The 21372-nt window shown below is 37.7% G+C and overlaps 1 protein-coding gene across 1 annotated transcript in view; it reads left to right on the forward strand.

The window, feature by feature from the left end:
• The window catches only part of CFAP47 (cilia and flagella associated protein 47), a 560199-nt gene that overhangs the window by 156911 nt on the left and 381916 nt on the right, over nucleotides 1-21372 (forward strand). Inside the window, exons 25-29 of the mRNA XM_021080094.2 lie at nucleotides 2922-3044; nucleotides 4904-5035; nucleotides 9807-9884; nucleotides 12593-12737; nucleotides 17993-18087. Coding sequence (XP_020935753.2) covers nucleotides 2922-3044; nucleotides 4904-5035; nucleotides 9807-9884; nucleotides 12593-12737; nucleotides 17993-18087 — 573 coding nt within the window. The remainder of the gene's footprint in view (nucleotides 1-2921; nucleotides 3045-4903; nucleotides 5036-9806; nucleotides 9885-12592; nucleotides 12738-17992; nucleotides 18088-21372) is intronic.

The following is a 21372-nucleotide window of genomic DNA, read 5'->3' on the forward strand; positions in this document are numbered from 1 at the left end:
GATCCACTTTATATGTGTACCAAATTCCCTTCCCAGTGTTAGTAATTTAACACTATTCAGTGCTCTTTTACTAAATCCCATCCTGTCTTCAGGCCATGATCATGTTCTTACATATTTTAGCTATGAAAGAGCTTATAGCCTAAAGATATAAGAGGTTCATCCACTTTTGCCATGGCAAGTGGCATTCAAAAATAAGTAGGGGCTTTCCTCTGCTCCAGGCTTGAAATAAGCCAGTTCCTTCTGCTCTGTGTTTTAATTAGTTATTATTCTTAAAAATTTTTTTTTCTTTTTAGGTCCACATCCACAGCACATAGAAGTTCCTGGGCTAGGGGTTAAATTGGAGCTGCAACTGCCAGCCTATGCCACAGCCATGACAACACCAGATCCTTAACTCACTGAGCAAGGCCAGGGATCGATCCCACATCCTCATGGATACTAGTTGGTTTCTTAACCTGCTGAGCCACAACAAGAACTCCAGTTATTATTCTTTTTAGAGCTTGTTATTGAAGTACGGTATACATATGGAAAGGTACATATATTATAAAGTATATATCACTCGCTTATTCTTTCTAAACTGGTAACACCTCTGAACTCACACCCAGATCAACCAGATCAAGAAACAGAACATAGTGAGTTCTGTTGTGGCACAGTGGTAATGAATCCGACTAGTATCCATGGGGATGCGGGTTCCATCCCTGGCCTTGCTCAGTGGGTTGGCAATCCGGCATTGCCGTGAACTGTGGCATAGGTTGCAGACACAGTTCGTATCCTGCGTTGCTGTGGCTGTGGCGTAGGCCAGCAGCTGTAGCTCTGATTCAACCCCTAGTCTGGGAACTTATGCCACAAGAGCTGGCCTAAAAAGTAAAAAAAAAAAACAAACCCCAAAACCAAAAACAGAACATGATTAGCATCACAAAAGAAACCCTCTAGTCCATATTTGTAGTCATTGTATGTCCGTCCTAGGGTCATCACAGTCCTTAATTCTAAGAGTATAGATTAATTTTGGTTTTAAACTTTATATAAACGTAATCAAACCATGTTTTCTTCTATGTCTGGCTTTTTTGGTTCATCATTAAGTTTGTTGGATGCATCTATACAGATACATATGGTGACAGATGATTTATTTTCATTCCTGAATAGCATCCCTTTGTGTGACTATACAGTTTTCCATTACACAGCTGATGGAGATTTAGATTGTTTCAGTTTTTACCTAATATAATCATGTTTCTGTTAACATTGTTCTGTCTTTTGGTGACCATAAATACATAGTTCTTTAACTGTTATTTAAATTAATTATGTTTAACAAGTTTAGTAATGTAAATTCGCTCAAATAACTCACCCCATGTGTATTTTTTCTAACCGATAAAAGATGGGAATTCAGTAATATAGACTTAGCATTATTAATAGTTCTCGTTTATTGTGCCTCAGGCATGATGCAAAATGATGTTCATGTATTATCTAATTTAATCCTTATAACAACTCAATTAGGTATGTACTAATAACTCAATTAATGGGTGAGGAAATGAAGCATTAGAATGTTGAATTAGCTAGTATAAGTTCACCAGTGCCCTGCCTAGTTTGGAATTTTTAATCCAGAGTGATCTGCCTCCACAGCCTTTATAGTTATCCTGTCATAAAATTTGCTTTCTGCTTTCCCTATATTAGGATTGGTTAAGAATTAAACTCTGAGATACCATAATACTGAATTATAGTATTTTTGGCAATTTTTCAAAGCCCTTGAAGTTGCTGTGAAGTGTTACTGCTAAGCAAGTAAAGATGGAGGAACATGAAAGGATTAAAAAAAATACTCATTTAGGGTTTGTCATTAATTATGAGGGGCTTACTTGGCCATTCCATCTTTTGTTACCTTTGTTTGAAAGTTTATTATTCCGATTACCCCAATCATGTTCTTTAAGTAATCATAAGAATGTGTTAAAATCTCCCAAGACAATAAGAAATAGTATTACTTACAGCAGTCTTTTGTAAAGAGCACTGAATGAGGAATTAGACATCTTGGGTTCTAGTTCGTCTTGGTTACTGTTTGCTTTCCTGTAGAATGGAAGAGGTGGGTAACATCAGTGTTTCCAAAACAGTGTTTCATGATGCAGTAGTTCTGTGACGTGGGTTTTTTTTTTTTTTTTTTTTTTTTGTCTTTTTGCCATTTCTTGGGCCGCTCCCGCAGCATATGGAGGTTCCCAGGCTAGGAGTCGAATTGGAGCTGTAGCCACCGGCCTACGCCAGAGCCACAGCAACGCGGGATCTGAGCCGCGTCTGCGACCTACACCACAGCTCAAGGCAACGCCGAATGGTTAACCCACTGAGCAAGGGCAGGGATCGAACCTGCAACCTCACGGTTCCTAGTCGGATTCATTAACCACTGCACCACAACGGGAACTCCCTGTGACGTGGTTTTATAGGACAAGGTGACAGGGTCCTGTGCCTGAGTACTTCTGTGACTCACAGTAAACTACCAACCCATTCTCAGACAAGCAAAAAGTATCAGCATATTAAGCCCTACGAGAAGACCTCTAGTAGAAACATGCCTGGATAATCTCTTTGGCATGTTATTTCCCATATGTACATGACCCTCGAACTTTTTCCTTTTGCATAGGACATGGTAACACCTTGTGTGTAAATGTTAGATGATCTCTAATATCCCCTTCAGTGATTAATCTACATGAATCTCAGTCCTGGATTTACTTCCTTCTAAGAGGTATCTTACTCTCCCTGTCTTCCTCACTTTAAGAGTACATTGTAAATATTCCATTCTAGTTTCCTTTCTCTCGATTACACCATAAAATCTGGTAACACTTTGTATTTTAGAAATTTCTATGAAGCTGAGAAAATTTGAGTTATTTGGTGAGGAGTAAAAAATGTTTACTATTATTTCAATTCCATGTTCTCTTTCCTCTTATTATTAGCTTGGCCACACCAAGGTCATACTTTTAGAGCCAAGGATATTCTTCAGGAATAGTCCTCAAGGGTTAACAACTTGGAGGAAAGCCGTTCTTCACAATATAGGACAAAACCATGCATATTTCAAGGTAATGTAAAAAGTTATAATCTTACTTGGATCAGATCCCATAATTTGAACTAATGTTTTACCACTTGTATTGTGCCATTAATAGTATAGTCTTTATAGATTGACTAGTGCTAGTATTCAGATATTTCTTTTTTTTTTTTTTTTTTTTTTGGTCTTTTTAGGGCCGCACCTGTGTCACATGGAGGTTCCCAGGCTAGGGGTCCAATAGGAGCTGTTGCTGCCGGCCTACACCAGAGCCACAGCGACGCCAGGTCCGAGCCGTGTCTGCAACCCACACCACAGCTCATGGCAATGTTGGATCCTCAACCCACTGAGTGAGGCCAGGGATCAAACCCGCAATCTCATGCTTCCCAGTCGGATTTGTTTCCACTGCACCATGACGGAAACGCCTAGATATTTCATATGAGATTTATCTGAATACATATCAACTACTTTGTCCTTTTATTTTCCCATAATATTTGTTTCTCTTTGCCTTTCTTACCCTCTCCCTTTCTTCTCCTCTTATTTTCTTTTTATTTGTTTTTTTTTGTTTTATTGAAAAAAACATAGATTATTTTTAAAAATTAAAAATATACATTGTTGACGTACATACAGTATTTAATTATATGCTTTTCCTTTTATCCCCACCTAGATTGAGACCATTCTAAATATACTCTATTTATAGTCGTTTCACGTGATTTAAACCCTGTGGTGGGTGGTGTTCAAAGTGATGGTAGTTTTCTTTTTTTTTTTAAAACTGACGCATGTATTAAGATCTAATAGTCATAGTAAAGGTTAGTGTTTGAGATCTTGTTTCAAGCTTTATATTTACATGTCTTCTGCCCAGGCAAGCAAAGGAGAATATGCTTTTCTACTTTGTTGCTTTAGAATTAGTTCTTAAATGTGTTTTCCCTCATCTTCAAAAACATCTTAACCAATTTCCTTTCAAATTACTCTGATTTAAGGCATGATAGATAAGCCTAAACTGACCTCTGACAAACCACAACTTAAACTCTTTTGTTAAGTTAACCTTTTTGGAGGTCGAAATGTTATTTTAGACATTAGGGTATCAAGGAAATAATAAAGAAGAAGAGGTTACTTAATTCTGTTGCTTCCCACTCACTTTGCTTTCTGTTTTTATAGGATCAGGGAAAAGGCAAGCTATCAAAATAGTATCTGGAGAACTGTAAGTTTGTTTTCTAAGTCTAGGAGTCTGTTTCTGTTTTATAAATAAGTTCATTTGTATCATTTTTTTCCTCAGAGACTTAGATAACAAATTTATGGTTACCAAAAGGGAATGGTTGGTGGGGGGAAGGATAAAGTAGAAGTTTGGTGCTAACATATACACACTACTGTATACAAAATAGATAACTGACAAGGACCTATTGTATAACACTGGGAACTATACTCAGTATTATGTAATAATATATATGGGAAAAGAATCTGAAAAATAATGAATATATACAGACACACATATGTATAACTGAATCACTTTGCTGTATACCTCAAACTACCATAACATTGTAAATCAACTATACTCAATATAAAATAAAAATTAAATAAAAAATAATGTCTAGAATTTTGGCATCTCTCCAACAGATATATCTCATGCCTTCCTTGTAAGTTTTGCAATGTCTTGAACACACATTTAAATTGAAAGATACCACTACTAAAAATTTCTATTTGCTTGGTTAGGGGTGCAAATCCTTGTTGAAGTTCAAACTATTTGTCTGGTGTTTGAAAATCTTTTAAAACATCATCTCATGCTCTGTGCCTGCAGGTCGTCTCTCTAGCTAGTGGTCTGGAAAGCTTTCCCACGAAAGCTTTGGAACAGTAACTTTAAGAGATAATGTAACATTTGTGCAAATTTTTTCTTGATAGGTTTGTGACCAGAGTCTTTCGTCTGCAATTAATATTGTTCCATCGCATGGAGTAATTCCATTGGGGGGACTAACTGTTCTCAATATCTCCTGTACTTCCACTGTGGTAGAAAAATTTGATACAAGTGCAAAGGTATGTTTAGCCATGTGTGTGTTCACACCTTATATATGTATCTGTGGATTTGTTTCGTTAAGATACTTGTAATAGGTAAAATGCTATATGTGTGTTTATTTTTAGAAAGCTTGTTTTAATGATTTCTTCTAATGGGAATAGGTTTTTGTGTTACGATACTAAAGAGTAGTTTTAAAACTTCCCATCATGGCTCAGTGGTTAATGAGCCCACCTAGGATCCATGAGGATGCAGGATCCATCCCTGGCCTCGCTCAGTAGGTTAAGGATCCGGTGTTGCTGTGCGCTGTGGTGTAGGTCGCACACGCAGCTCAGATTTGGCATTGCTGTGGCTCTGGCATAGGCCGGCAGCTGTAGCTCCAGTTGGACCCCTGGCCTGGGAACTTCCATATGCCGCAGGTAAAAAAGTAAAAAAAAAAAAAATATATATATATATATATATATATTTCTGTTCTAAATTGAAAATCAGTTAGCCTAGAGAAGTGCAGTTTTTAGATATCTAAAAAAACAAGCAACTTTACCTATGCCATCTGTTTTCAAAAGTGCTTGGCAGGGAGTTCCCGTCGTGGCTCAGTGGTTAACGAATTCGACTATGAACCATGAGGTTGTGGGTTCGATCCCTGGACTTGCTCAGTGGGTTAGGGATCCGGCATTACCGTGAGCTGTGGTGTAGGTTGCAGATGCGGCTTGGATCCCACGTGGCTGTGGCTCTGGGCTCTGGCATAGGCCGGTGGCTACATCTCCGATTAGACCCCTAGCCTGGGAACCCCCATATGCCGTGGGCACGGCTCTAGAAAAGGCAAAAAGACAAAAAAGACAAAACACGAGAAAAGGTGCTTAGCAGAATGTGGCAAGAGGATTTATAGAAAATACTTTTGGTGAAAGTTGCTAATGCAAATTTCTACTAAGTTGAAATTGATACATTTCATTCATATGAGGGATTTTTCACATGAACTTGGAATGACATTTAGCACCTCTAACTTGTGACAAGCCCTCAATAGTCACAGAGCAAAGGATTGTTTTTTCCATGGCATTAATTAGATACCTTAGGAAAAAATAATCGATTTTGGAATGCTAATTCTAAATAGCTTTAATGAATATAGGAATTATAGGCAAAGTGTATATGAGGTTAATACCTATATTTCTACTAAAATGGTCTACTATTTTATGTTCTTGGAATTATGTAAATGAAAAGATATTACCTTGATTTTAGGGACTTTTCTAAGTGTTCATTAAATAGAATAAATAAAACATGCAAGACCGGTCTGTAATAAATTTTATTTATTATGAACTCATGGAATGTAATATCCTTAATCTTTGATTTGATAATCAATTATGTGCATTTACTCTTATTAAAAAAATAATATGTGCATAGTCATCAGATCAAAATGAATGGCTTAAGCTGCATCCTCATTTTATTCTTCAATTTTCCATAATCATTAATTCTTAAATAACATGTAGCTTAATGTAATAAACATAGTTTTGCCTGGCCCCTTCAAATAAACAACCTAAACATCTTTTGTAAAGAAATATATATTGAAAGATGTTTATTAATTGTATATTGTGGGGTATGGTCTGATATTTGAGCAGAAATTTTTTACATACTGTTCAGGAAATAATTAAAAATATGGCCAGTAAAATATAAGTTTTACCAAGAGATTAGTTTCCACTGTATTTTATTTTTTTAAGGGCCTCACCCACGGCATATGGAGGTTCCCAGGCTAGGGGTTGAATTGGAGTTGTAGCCGCCAGCTTATACCACAGCCACAACAACACAGAATTCAAGGCGTGTCTTCGACTTACACCACAGCTCATGGCAACGCCAGATCCTTAACCCACTGAGCAAGGCCAGAGATCAAACCTGCATCCTCATGGATGCTAGTTCGATTTGTTTCTACTGAGCCACGATGGGAACTTCCTTCCACTGTATTTTAGAGGATTATGCTGTTTTACAAAGCTTATCTTTTTAACAGTATAATGTAATGAGATTCATTTATTCATCCATTCAACACATACTTACTTACCAGGCACACATTATGTGTTAGGCTCTGCTGAAGATGCTAGGAATATAAAATTGAACAAGGGTCTTTGGTCTCTAAGAGCATATAGTCTGATGGGGAATGTAAGCAACTCGAAATACAGTGTCATAAATACTATGACGGAGAAATGCAGTAGGCTAAGGGAGTATACTGGAGAGGTTTGCAACTCAGGCTAAAATGGTTGGGGTCAATTTCCTAGGGGAAGATACATCTAAAAGACACCTGAGGGGTTTCCCTTGTGGCTCAGTAGGTTAAGGATCCAGTGTTGTCACTACAGTGGCTTGGGTCATTGCTGCGGTACGGGTTCAGTCCCTGGCCTGGGAACTTCCACATGCCATGGACGTGGCCAAAAAATATAGTAAAAGACATCTCAAGTTAAGAATTAGCCAGAGGAAAAGGACATTAGTGGGGTGAAGGAGGAGAGGAGGAAAAAATATTTAAAGAAGACAAAATCAAATGTGTTCAGGCAAAGAAGAGAGAGAGCTGCAAGACAAATACGAGAAACTTGGGTCAGCATGACTTGACTATAGAATGAATGAATGATAGTGGTAAAGGGTGTATATAGAGACTTGTGTAAGTTTTAGGTCATATAGTACCTTATCAACAGCTTTAGGAAGTCCATATTTCATCTTAAGATCTAGGAGAAGTTTTAAGCATGGTGAATTTCACAGTTGGATTGGCATTTTTCAGACATCACCTTGGTTATAGAGCAGTGTTAAACTGGGACCAGTACAGAGTTATTCGTCTGGTGAAGATGTTCAGGCAGGAGAAGATTGTGTTCTCTGTTAGGCAGTCGTAGTCTAGAAAAATTATAGTCAAATTAGGAGATAAATACTTAGGATTTGATAATTGAAAGGGGTCACATATAAATAGGTGAGTCAAGAGTGAGATAGGTGGTGGCAGCTTTAGGTGAGAAAGAGATTAGAGGATGAGTAGCCTATTTTAGAAGGAAATTGTGAGTTTGAAGCACCTTTTATGTCTCCATGTAGAGATGTGAGGTAAAGAAACCATTGCTTATACCTTTTGGTCTGAGGCTGAGCATTTATCTTGGAGATGATAGAGGTTATTTCTGTTACCCATGTGAAGATGAAGGTATGAATAAACAGATTGAATATATTGGTGAAAAGTTGAATGACAGACTTCGTGAGAAGTTGAATAAAGGAGGAAATGAAGACATGTGAATTAGGGCTGATTGGGAAAACATCACACATCACAGACTTTGGTGTCCCTGTGACATAGGACATTCTGGATCTCTTGTCTCTGAAAATGAGTGAGAAAGCAGGGATGAGAGAAAGTTGTGGGAAGGAAAGGGATGGGTGAATATATGGTTTCTGAGGCTGTGGATTTGTGACGGGTGATATTGTCTAGGGTACAGTTTAAGTCTCTAAAGATGAAAAGGTCGAAGGAGTGATGGGCGAGGGTAGTGAATGGGATATGGAAGCCAGGAATCTTCAAAGCCCTGTGACTGGAGGTAAGAGGCAGCCATGGCGGGGGATTGAGACTTACATCTAGGGTTCATCAATACAACACGTATTGACTTGTAATTACTTCTGAATCATTGAATTATAACTACAATTTTATTCAGGTATTTTATGTACTGTATATTCTGTAAATAAAATGTAAAAATCATATAGTATTATGAATTAAGCTACTAGGTTAACAAGACTGTCTAGGTGGCACATCACTTTTCTTAATAGTTCTGAAAAAAATGGTATTTTATGGTTTCTTTGCCTATAAACAATGTCACTGATTCTGTCAAAAGAGTGAAATACACTCATATCTTTCTTAGATATAATACACATCAGATTTAAATCTTGAAGGTTCTGGTTTCCTATTCTATTACAGGTAGGGCTTCAGAGAATGATGTTTTTGTGCCTCTGAGATTTTAATTAGACAGTTACATGTGCAGGTAATCTGCAGTTCTTATTTTGTAGGAGTTATAAAACTAGATTCTTACTTTACTATCTTAATCTTCTTGGAAGAAGTGAAGTATTTAAGCAGTCTTTGGTTTAAATTTACCCGCTGCTGCTTTCAATTTTGGGTACCTTAAGCCTCAGTTTTCCTCACTTGGAAATTAGGTTATTAACATAACACTGAGGGTTCAAAAGTAGATCACGCATTTAGCAGTACACTTGGCTCATGTACTCAGTGATTTTTAGCTGCTCTTATTAGAGTTATGGTTGTTTTAGATGTTAGTATCTTTCTATGGGAAGAAGTATGTTTGCACTTAGTTTCTTGTTTTAATTTTGAGTAATCTGTTGGACTTAGCTAAATACAAAAGGCTCACATAGAGTTTGAGGCAATAATGTCAAATCAAATGGGTGGAACTCTTTGGTCAAATTCACAAAGCTATCAGCTGGTTGCATTTGTGGTGGAGGTTTTTTAAGAGTTTAACATTCACTCGTCTTAGGAATGTCAATTCTGCATCATAAGACGTGGTTTGGATCTGGCATTGCTGTGGCTGTGGCGTAGGCCCGCAGCTGTAGCTCGGATTAGACCCCTAGCCTGGGAACATCCACATGCTGTGGGTGTGGCCCTAAAAAGACAAAAGACCAAAAAAAAAAAAAAAGAAAAAAGAAATGGGAATGACAACTGCCAGAATAAATCTTGTGGCATTGTAATATGTTATGATTATTTAAATTATTAAATGTTATGTGAATGCCAGGTAATACTTCAGTAGTGTATGAGTATATTTTAGTGTGGTTTCTGTAGAGTTTTATATTTCTCCTAAATAGGTTGCTATTCGCCATGAAAACGACATAGAACTTAGGATTGGTGGATCTATCGAGATTGCTGATGTAGAAATCAGTCCAGTGAGTATGTTACCTATTTGTATAATCAATTTAAAAGTGTGGTGATTTTTTTTATAAAATTTTTTTTGTTTTTTTTTGCTTTTTTATTTATTTATTTATTTATTTATTTTTTGTCCTTTTGCCTTTTCAAGGGTCGCTTCCCACGGCATATGGAGGTTCCCAGGCTAGGGGTCGAATTGGAGCTGTAGCCGCTGGCCTACGCCAGAGCCACAGCAACGTGGGATCCGAGCCGAGTCTGCAACCTACACCACAGCTCACGGCAACGCCAGATCCTTAACCCACTGAGCAAGGGCAGGGACCGAACCTGCAACCTCATGGTTCCTAGTCGGATTCGTTAACCACTGCGCCACGATGGGAACTCCTAAAAGTGTGGTGATTTTTAAAACTGCAATGAGGTACCACCCCACACCAGTCAAAATGGCCATATTAATAAGTGCAAAAGACAAATGATGGAGAGGGTATGGAGAAAAAGGAACCCTCTTACACTGTTGGTGGGAATGTAAATTGGTAGAACCACTATGAAGAACAGAATGGATGTTCTTCAAAAAACTGAACATGGAACTACCATATGATCCAACACTCCCACTCCTGGGCATATATCTGGACAAAATTACAATTCAAAAAACACACACATTCTATGTTCATAGTAGCACTGTTCACAATAGCCAAGACATGGAAGCAACCTCAGTGTCCATCAGCAGATGCATAGATTAAGAAAATGTGGTACATAGACACCATGGAATACTACTCAGCCATAAGAAAGAGCAAAATAGTGCCTTTGGCAGCAACATGGATACAACTAGAGATTCTCAAACTAAGTGAAATCAGTCAGAAAGAGAAAAACAAATACCACATGATTTGATTTATATGTGGAATCGAAAATATGGCATATATGCACCTATCTACAAAACAGAAATAGACTCACAGAGAGCAGACTTGTGGTTGCCAGGGAGAGAGTGGGATGGACTGAGAGCTTGGGGTTAGTAGATGCAAACTATTACATTTAGAATGGATAAACAGCAAAGTTCTACTGCATATCACAGGGCACTATATCCAGTCTCGGGATAGACCATGATGGAAGATAATATAAGAGAGGGAATGTGTGTATATGTACGACTGGGTCACTTTACTGTGCAGCAGAAATTGACACAAAATTGTAAATCAATTATAGTTTTAGAAAGAGTGTGGTGTTTTTAGTTTCCGTATTCAGCCCATTTATATTAAAAATGTATTATTATTTGGTAATTTGACCTATGGAAATTAATATATGTAATATAAGTGTAACTGCTAAAGCAGAATATTGAGTAGATTAAATGAAGATTTAAGAATTTATCCCTGAACTTAAGTATTAGAACAATACCAATGCAGTGAAATCTTCTGCAAGCTTCATCATGATTCTACCCCTTTTAAGAGATAAGCACTTCCCTGGATTTTGTTGTTATTGTCCCTTTGCTTTTTCTAATTGGGTGAATTCTTGAGCTGTTCAATATTTAGTTTATTCATTTTTGTGCTTTATAACAAAGACATGTTATCTATGGTGGTTTACTTTTAATTGAATGTTATATATTTAAACTTCATCTCAGTTATGTGTCACTGTATTTTATTCATTGTCGCTGCTGCTTAATAGTCCATTATGTAGATATATGGTAATTTGTAGACTTATTCCTTTGTCCATCCAGTTAGTGTGTCTGTTTTTTTATTATTACAAACATTATAGCTATAGCATTCATATTCTTATCTTCCGAGGTACTTATGCAAGAGTTCCTTTAGGAGTGGAGCTGGTGAGATAAAGAGTGTGTACTCTTATTATTTTATTTGACTTCACAAGATAATTTCCATCTATTTTTGTCAAATTTTGATTGATCCACATTCTGTTTCTCCACAAGTTGTACTGTAAGACTTAAGGTTTTCCAGCCTATTGAGTATAAAATGATTCCTCACTGTGGTCTTAATTTGCATTTTCTGAACTGTAGTCAATTTTTTTGAATTATTGTTCTGTCACCCGGTAAAATTTTGCTCCACAATTGATAGAGTGCATACACACTTTTTTTTTTTCCTGGTCAGGCTTTCAGAGTTAGTTCTGGTCTTATCTACCCAATGAAACTTTGCCAAATCCTTCAAAGCAGGCCAATATGCCTCTCTGTATTGTGACATTTATAAGATGTTACAGACATCTTCCACTCTGGGAACATCCCCATTTTAGCAATTGTCACATTATTTTCAGGTTATCTGCCCTTCTGGAGGAAGTCAAAATCTAAAACTGAAATGAAAAGTGATGAGTTATTAACTTTATACAATTACAATAAAGATAAGAGGTAAAGGAGGCAGAATTAATTGGCTTTGGTGGCTGATTACATATAGGAGGTAGGAGAAAGATGGAAAATGTAACTAATTTATAGAGAATGCTCTCATGAATTATGTCCTTGATAAACATAACAGTGTAGCCTTTTATTGGTCTATAAGTGACATATAACATTATGTTAGTTGCATGTTTACGATATAATGATTTGATATTTGTGTATGTTCCGAAATGTTCACCACAGAAAGTGTAGTTAACATCCATCACCAAACATACTTACAAAAGCATTTTTCCTTGTGATAAGGACTTTTAAGATACTCTGTTTTACAGTATAATTTTTAGTTTATGTTACATTATTGTCATAAACTGTTAATCTACTTTCTAATTATGATTTCTTTTTACATTTTAGGATGTATTTAACTTCAGTGGCACCTATGTTGGTACTACCCAGATTATTCCATTTTTGGTAAAAAACAAAGGTATAACACGTGCCAGAGTAGAGTTTAATATGGAAGGCCTTGAAGGTTTTTCAATGGATTTTAAGGACAAATCAGGTATATGTTTTATACTACGATGATATTATTATAAAAGTAAAACAGTTTTGAGTTGCTCTAAGGTATAATATTAAACAAACACTAAGTCAAGGGCCATTATACTTAATTATTTAAAAATGATTCAATTCATGTTGGTTTTTTTTTAATATTCTACAACCCATCATGGTTGTAGTTCTAGAAATACATCTGTATTAACAGAACACTTTGGTAATGCATAACATATAACTGTGCTTATTAATTGATTTAATATAGTGTGTTAAGTATGTTACGTATAAGTATGTACTATAAATGAAAATATTAATTTCTAATTTTGATTACTTAAGAATTTCAGGAAAATATTTTGGAGAGCTCTCTGTTTACTTATGTATTTACTTAGGTATATTTACATTAAGTTAAAAAAATGCACTTTTATAAGTGCATTTCATTTCTTTACTGCAGGGGCTGGCAAACCAAGGTCTGTGGACAAAATCTGGCCTGACACCTAGTTTTATAAACAGAGTTTTATTAAAACACAGACATACTCATTTGTACATTGTTGATGGCTGCTTCCTTGATATACTGGCAGTTGAATAGTTGTCATAGAAACCGTATGAATTGCAAAGCGTACAATATTTACTGTCTAAACTCTTAGAGAAAAATACTAGGCAGCCAGCCATTGGTTTAGTCATTTCTTCTTCAGTACGTGTTTGTTGAATACCAGTTATAGGCCAGATTCTAGACTTTGAGTCTATAAAGATAAATAAGACATCTTACATGTTCTTCAGAAGTGAACAGGAAGTTTATCAGTCAAGGTCTCAGTAGTAAACCAGTGACTTAAAGCATTTAACTGAAGATAATTTAATGAAGGAATTATGTGTAGATTTGGGAGCCAGGTTAAAAGAAACTGACAGGGGATGAAAGCTGCCTGCAACCTCTAGGGCTAAAGGAGCAAGAGGAGGCAAGATATTATTGGAGCCCTGTGAGTGATGAAACTATGAAAGAGAGGCCATCCAGTAGAAGCTATAACTGTAAAATAAAAATGCAATCCTTGCCAGAAATGCAGCCAAGGCAGGGGAGATATGAGAGCATAAATACTTTCTACTCTCTGATACCTTGTTGGCATCTCCCTGTGGTTGAACCAAATCAGAGACAGAAGAGCAGGGGGCCTAGACGAATCAGTCTGTAGAGGTCAGGGCAGAGGAGAGTAGAGAAAGATGGTTACTGGAAGTGACAAATGGTGGTGACTCTAACATTAGGAGAGAGATAAAGGTTATTCCCATATAACATGGCAGATGCCGTATGATAATTCAGTACATGGTGCTAAAGAAGGATATATCAGAGGAAACTAGTTGAGAATCAGCATAAGGAAAGATTTATTGGCAGGTTGATTCCTAATCTAGATTTGGAAGAATGAGGAGAGATACACAGGAGGGGATGTGAACGAATGCAAGTAAAGGCCTAGACATGTGCCACTATGGCAAGTAGTTTGGAATATCCAGAGCACAGAGAGGTTGGACTGGAGGTGCAAATGAGACCCAGGTCACTAAGGGTTTTTTCTGGATATTTATCCTAGAGCTTAGGCAGCACGATTAAGGATTGATATCCAGGTACTTATGTGATTACACCTGCTCTTCACTAATTTTCCTTTGTGAGCAAAGTTGAGAATGGGCTGGAGGAAGAGGTGGGTGTGGGAAGGCAGGACCAGAGACAGGGAGATCAGTTAGGTACAGTGGCCATGCAGGTGAGAAGTGCTGAGAGCCTGGGCTCACACAGTGATGCCAGGAGTGGGAAGGAGGAGAGTACAAAGATGCTGTACATTTAAGAAATGCTCCAGCTTGGTTACCAAGTGGACATGGATATTAGGGAAGAGGAGAAAGTCTTGAATCATTCCAGTTTTTGACTCTAAGAGGTAGGTGATTGGAGGGACAATTCCTGGTTGATATAATATGAGAGGAGGAACAGGTCTAGGTGAGCACGCTGTGTTTGAGGATACTGTGGAATAGCCCAGGAATTATAACAGTAGGAAGGTGGAAATCCATGTGAAGTTTATATTCGTTTTTAAAAATTTGGAATGTTGAAACTTGAGTTGCCTCAACACTTTACCCTGACCGCCTCATATACTTTCATGTACTTTGTTGATAGATTATAGACTCTTCCTGGTTATTCTGAAGAGCTGCTTGGCAAGGTGCATTTTTTTCCACAGTTCTGCCTTAGCCCTAGCTCAAAGCTTCCCTTCTGGGCCACTGCATCATCTTTTAAAATGCTTTCCCCACCTATAAGCCTTTCTCCTCATACCTGTATCAGAGAGGGATCTCCTTCCTTCAAGCAAAGTTCAATGCTTGAAAAGCTTTGCTGATTTCCTGTTAATGATCGCACTGGTTCTCAGCAGCAGCAGGCTGCCGGCACAGTCTAGGATGTACTAAGTTGATCTTAATGATTATTAACAATATGCAGTAAAGTTTGTACTTAAAATGTCCTGAGAATATATTTTATTATTGAGTATGTTAACACATAAATGTCCTCTGTGACAAATTAGACTTTTTTCACGTGATCTTTTCAGGGCAAGAACGACTTAAGGGAAAGGAAATACTGAGACCTATTTAGGTAGGCCTCTACCTTGTCTTTCTGGTCACTTCTCCCATTGGATATTCCACCGGCTGGCTCTGCTGCAGCCAGATTGTGTACCTGTTTCCTCCCATGGCATTGCGCTTCCCTCCTCCTGGGATAGTTCCTCCTCTTCTGTCCCTGCTGTCTGAGATCCCAGCCTCTTTTACAAATTAGCCTCAGGAGTTCCCTTCATGGCTCAGTGGTTAACGAATCCGACTCGGAGCCAGGAGGTTGTGGGTTCGATTCTTCTCCTCGTTCAGTGGGTTAAAGATCCAGCGTTGCTGTGAGCTGTGGTATAGGTTGCAGATGCGGCTTGGATCTGGCGTTTCTGGGGCTGTGGTGTAGGCCAGCGGCTACAGCTCCAATTTGACCCCTAGCCTGGGAACTTCTACATACTGTAGGTGTGGCCTTAAATGCAAAAAAAAAAAAAAAAAAAAAAAAAAAAAGATAGCTTCTTGCATCCTTTGAGTCATTAGCCCCATTCCTACTGTCCAGTGGGTTGACAGTTTTTTTTTTAATCTTTGCTCATTTAGGACAATATGTTAATTTTATTATGGCACTAACCAAATTCTACCTTGTATCAAAAAGAGCTGTGTTCCTGTTTGTCTCCTCTACTACATTGTGAGCTGCATGAGGTCAAGCACCACAGTTGCAATTTTTCTGTTCTGCTGGAGTTGCCTGATATAGTTCTCTTCACTTAATAAGTGCTCAAGAGCTATTTATTGATGCTTTTTTAGATTATTGCATTTCACAAACTATGTTTATAAATTTCTTTCTTTTGTCTTTTTGTCTTTTTAGGGCCGCACCCCTGGAATATGGAGATTCCCAGGCTAGGGGTCAAATCAAAGTTGTAGCCGCTGGCCTACACCACAGCCACAGCAACGCCAGATCCGAGCCACACCTGCGACCTATACCACAGCTCACGGCAAGGCCAGATCCTTAGCTCACTGAACGAGGTCAGGGATCAAACCCCCATCCTCATGGTTCCCAGTCGGATTCGTTAACCACTGAGCCACGACGGGAACCCCTATATATTTCAGATATACTTAAAAATGTCTATTTTGGGGAGTTCCTCTTGTGGCTGAGCAAATTACAAATCTGAAGAGTATCCAAGAGGATGTGGGTTTGATCCGTGGCCTTGCTCAGTGGGTTAAGGATCCAGTGTTGCCGTGAGCTGTGGTGTAGATTGCAGACATGGCTTGGATCCCTCATTGCTGTGTCTGTGGTGTAGACTGGCAGCTGCAGCTCTGGTTTGACCCCTAGCCTGGGAACTTCCATATGCTGCAGGTATGGCCCTAAAAAAGAACAAAAAAATCTATTTTGTTATATCTTATATATTCTAGATATATATCCATTCTAGATGTATATTTTTTGCTGGATAATATGTATACTTTTACAACACCACAATGTTTGTGTTGATAAATACTTATGGATTATTTTGTTCATTTGTTTACTGTTTTTATACATCAAGTTGAGTGAAACTAAATAGGATGAAGGAGGGTGGAATGAGTTAAGTTTATTTCCAGACAGAGGTAATTGAAATTTTTATCATTCCTTGGGTTAATCAGAAAACTTTAGGGAGAAAAAAGGATTTTTAGAATTGCTTGGATGAAGACAGAGATCAAATGTAGGTAACATTTGTTCTTTTAGGAAATTTTTTTTTCTTTATTGGCTGTGCCCTTGGCATGTGGAAGTTCCCAGGCCAAGGATCCAATGTATAGCACAGCAGCGGCCTGAGCCATGGCAGTGACAACACTGGATCCTTATGCACTAGGCTGCAAGGAAAATCTAGGAACTTCTTTTAGAAATTTAAGTGCTTACATTTATTGATCCTGAAGTTTGTGTTACTGTTTGACAATTGTTTCTGCATCTCCACCCAATGCTTTAGCATCTGTAGTGATTCCATTTTGTTGAAAAGTTTCCTTGTATGAGATGGTGTTTATCTTCTTTGTGAATTGCTTAAGGCGTCAGAGGAGGTCTGGGTCTTCCCTGCTCCATCTCCACTGGAGAGGAAGTCTGAGCTTTCTCAAACCCAAGATTCAGTCAGTTATTTGAGCTTACCTTTATACTTTTTATATTCATCTGACTATGACTGCGATAGCCTTCTTGAACTTTATGGATGTTTTAAGAATTGATTTAGGAGTTCCCGTCGTGGTGCAGCAGAAAGGAATTGGACTAGGAACCAGGAGGTTGTGGGTTCAGTCCCTGGCCTCGGTCGGTGGGTTAAGGATCCGGCGTTGCCGTGAGCTGTGGTGTAGGTCGCAGACGTGGCTTGGATCTGGCATTGCTGTGGCTCTGGTATAGGCCGACAGTTACAGCTCCAATTAGACCCCTAGTCTGGGAACATCCTCATGCCGAAAGTGTGGTCCTAAAAAGACAAAAGACAAAAAAAAAAAAAAAAAAGAATTGATTTACTGTTTCTATTTTGCTTATTGAATGTGTGTTTGCTCCATTTTTGTTTATCAGTTTTGCTCTTTAGAACTTTGGCCTTAAGTGCAGTCCCTTAACCAAGCAACCTTATGAAGTCCTGCGCAGATATTTCAGCATGTGCTTTTTGATTGTTATGAACATTTTGATGAGGTTTCTAAGTTTCATTTCCACATTTTATAATGCTTCATAGATACGCTTCTGGCTTAAAACAAAAATATGTCCCTTTTCCTGTCTTACAGGGCAGTTCACAGACCCTGAATTTCCTAACATATATTTCTTGGAGTTAGAGGAATCAACGTCTATGGAGTGTGGCATAGCATTTTCTCCCAAAGAAGTAAGTTCAGCTTTGTATTACTTATATTACTGGAGAGTAGTTGACTTAAGATAATTATAAATAAGAAGCTATCTAAGATCATCTAAGAAACTCTTTTTATAGTGGGTCTTTTTCTCATTTATGGAGACGCCTACATATACCATTTAATTTAGTAAAATGTTTATTAGAGGTGTCTGGCTCCTGCTTTCACTGTGTCTCAAGTGGTGCAGAGGGCACACACAAGGAACCTATGGTCTTTTGGTCTCAGTTTTGCTTTTAGAAAATTCAAGATACGACATGTTGTGAAGGAGAGGAAAGTTGAGGGTGACTCCAAAATCACTTATATTTGAGCCAGCATGTGCTTTGTACTTATATTTGAGTGAGGTATGCTTGATGCTCTCGGAATCACTCCCCAAAATCATCACAGACATGCTGTCAAGATTTAAGAGGGGTTGCTATGACACTGGTTCTTGGGTAGTGTCCCTTAATGTTTGGTGATTTAAAAATACCAACAAAAACAACCAACAAAGTAAATCAAGGAAAACACCTTTCCTGGAATGTGCCCAGGAGGAAGAGATACCACTGGCAAAATTTCAGTTACATTCTTGTCTTGGAAGCAACAGAAGGACCAAGGGAGAGCTTCTCGCTAAGTATGGTATGAAAAGGCATGTCATTGCACCCTCCTAAACAAGAATCAAACTGTTTTATGGCAATTTGAGTATAAACTCTTATGTCAAAATGTTTTTTATATTCCAGCACAACTAGCGTGATGCTTTGTATCCAATAGGTGTAGAATAGAATAAACTAAGTGAAAGGAATTAATAACACAATAAGAAGGTATATTGAGTGCTAACAAAGTACGTCCTTAATGATCCATTTTTTAAAATAATGTTATTGAACTACAAAGTTTACTCAGATTAAAATAGTGTTTTAGGAATAATAATAACAGTTATTTAGCTCTCAAGAGAAAAAAGTGAAGAAAATTCAAGGATACATTCAGATTGAAGAAAATGCTAAAGGTTAATTTTGCCTTCTTAGGTGTAATACATTAGTTGGGCTAGGTCTTGTGGGTTGTGTATACATGTGAGTCACATGGAATAATATTGTCTACAGAGTTCAATTTTTTGTCTGTATTGGTTTTTGACAAGCATAGTGAATGAGGTATCAAAGGCTACTTTTCTGGTATTAATGAAAAAGAAAAATTTTAATTTTGTACACTTTAAGATGTATACCATACTGCGATTTCCACAGGTTTAGTGTATAGTAATTATTCATCTACATTCATGAACCAGTGACATTTAGATAGATACTCTATATCAAGGTTATCCAAAAGCCAGAGGACATCTTTGCTTTTTTGAAAATCATCTTATGAAAAATTTCCTCTGGCCTAATTTAGGCTTTCAGATAATATCAGAATAACATTTATTTTTTCTTAGGGCCACACTTGGGGCATATGGAAGTTCCGAGGCCAGGGACTGAATCCAAGCTGCAACTGCTACCTATGCTGCAGCCGTGGCAACGCTGGATCGTTTGACCTACTGCATCGGGCCAGGGATCTAACCAGTGCCTCTGCAGTGACCAGAGCCGCTGCAGTTGGATTCTTAAACCACTGCCCCACAGTAGGAACTCCAGAATAACATATTATTTTTCAGCAAAGGATTTTGAAGTGCATGAAATATTGTCGGGGTATTAGAATTATTTGTTGAATGGTACAATCTTATTTGTTTAATTCAGACAAAAGCATAATTAACAAGTTATTTGAAGAGATTCAGAGGATGTTTATTGTTCATCTTCTTGATTTTTATAGTATTTTAATATCTTTCAAAGCCTGCTCGACTCTCACATATCCTAACCATTTGCAGGTTTTCTCAGCATCAACTTATATTTTAGGATTGCATTTCTCTGATATTCTCCTGATATTAAAGTCTATTGTCAAAATTAAATGGGAAGTTCAAGGAGCAGAAAGAAAAAAATGAGCAATAAATAAATCCTAATATATACCAGTAACCTCTGGTTATATATTGGGGTCTTGTCATTGTTTTGTCCTTTTCCTTCTATCTCCATACTTATATTTCTACTTCTCTAATTGTAATGAAATCATACTTTATGAACATTTTTAACTTGCCTTTTTTACTGAGTACACTAATTTAAATGTTAAGAATTGGAGTTCCCATCGTGGCTCAGCAGAAACGAATCTGACTAGTATCCGGTGAGGATGAAAGTTCGATCTCTAGCCTCGCTCAGTGGGTTAAGTATCCGGTGTTGCTATGAGCTGTGATGTAGGTTGCAGATGCAGCTTGGATCTGGCATTGCTGTGGCTGTGGCGTAGGCCAGTGGCTACAGCTCTGATTCGACCCCTAGCCTGGGAACTTGCATATGCTGTGAGTGTGGCCCTAAAAAGACAAAAAGAAAAAATGTTAAGAATTACTTTTTGTGTCATTAAGTATACCAAATGCAGTTTAAGTTTTTAGGTATAGTATATTATTTTATGGCTAGACTATGTTACAGTTACTAAACTAAACATCCTTACTGGACACTTAAGATTTTTTCATGGTTTGGCTTTATAAAATGATTCTTTAAGAAACATCCTTATCGATAACTGTTTTCACAATGTATGTTTTCATTATATCTTCCTAAAAGTTGAATAATTGGGTCATACTGTATGCACATATCTTAGGCTGTTGATATGTGTTGTCAAATTGCTCTTCAAAAAGGTTATACCAGTTGTATCATCTACTAGTAACAGTGTAAAATGTTGCTCGCTGTCTTCTGTCTTTGTACAACTAGGTTACATCAATTACATATGTATGTGTATATATATATATATGTATATGTGATATTCTGCCAACCTCATAGGTGATTCTTCTTGCATAACAAACCACCCTACAACAGTAACGACTCATTTGCTAACAATTTGGCTTGGTTGGTACCATTAAAATTCTTTTAATTCTCTGATCAGTAAACTAGCCTCTATTCCTATTCTCTTCTCTTCTCTTCTCTTCTCTTCTCTTCTCTTCCCTTCCTTTCCCTTCCCTTCCCTTCTCTTCTCTTCTCTTCTCTTCTCTTCTCTTCTCTTCTCTTTTCTTCTCTTCCCTTCCCTTCTCTTCTCTTCTCTACTCTTCTATTCTACTCTATTCTATTCTATTCTATTCTATTCTATTTTTTCTATTTATTTTTGCTTTTTAGGGCCACACCTGCAGCATATGGAGGTTCCCAGGCTAGGGGTCTAATCAGGGCTACAGCTGCCAGGCCACGCCAGAGCCACAGCAATGCTAGATCTGAGCCACGTCTGTGACCTACACCACA

The sequence above is a fragment of the Sus scrofa genome, chromosome X (genome assembly GCF_054392235.1).
Source record: "Sus scrofa isolate SSC_HxYL_T2T_F1_AM1 chromosome X, Sscrofa_HxYL_maternal_Yorkshire_Landrace_v2.0, whole genome shotgun sequence".
NCBI classification, from domain to species: Eukaryota; Metazoa; Chordata; class Mammalia; order Artiodactyla; family Suidae; genus Sus; species Sus scrofa.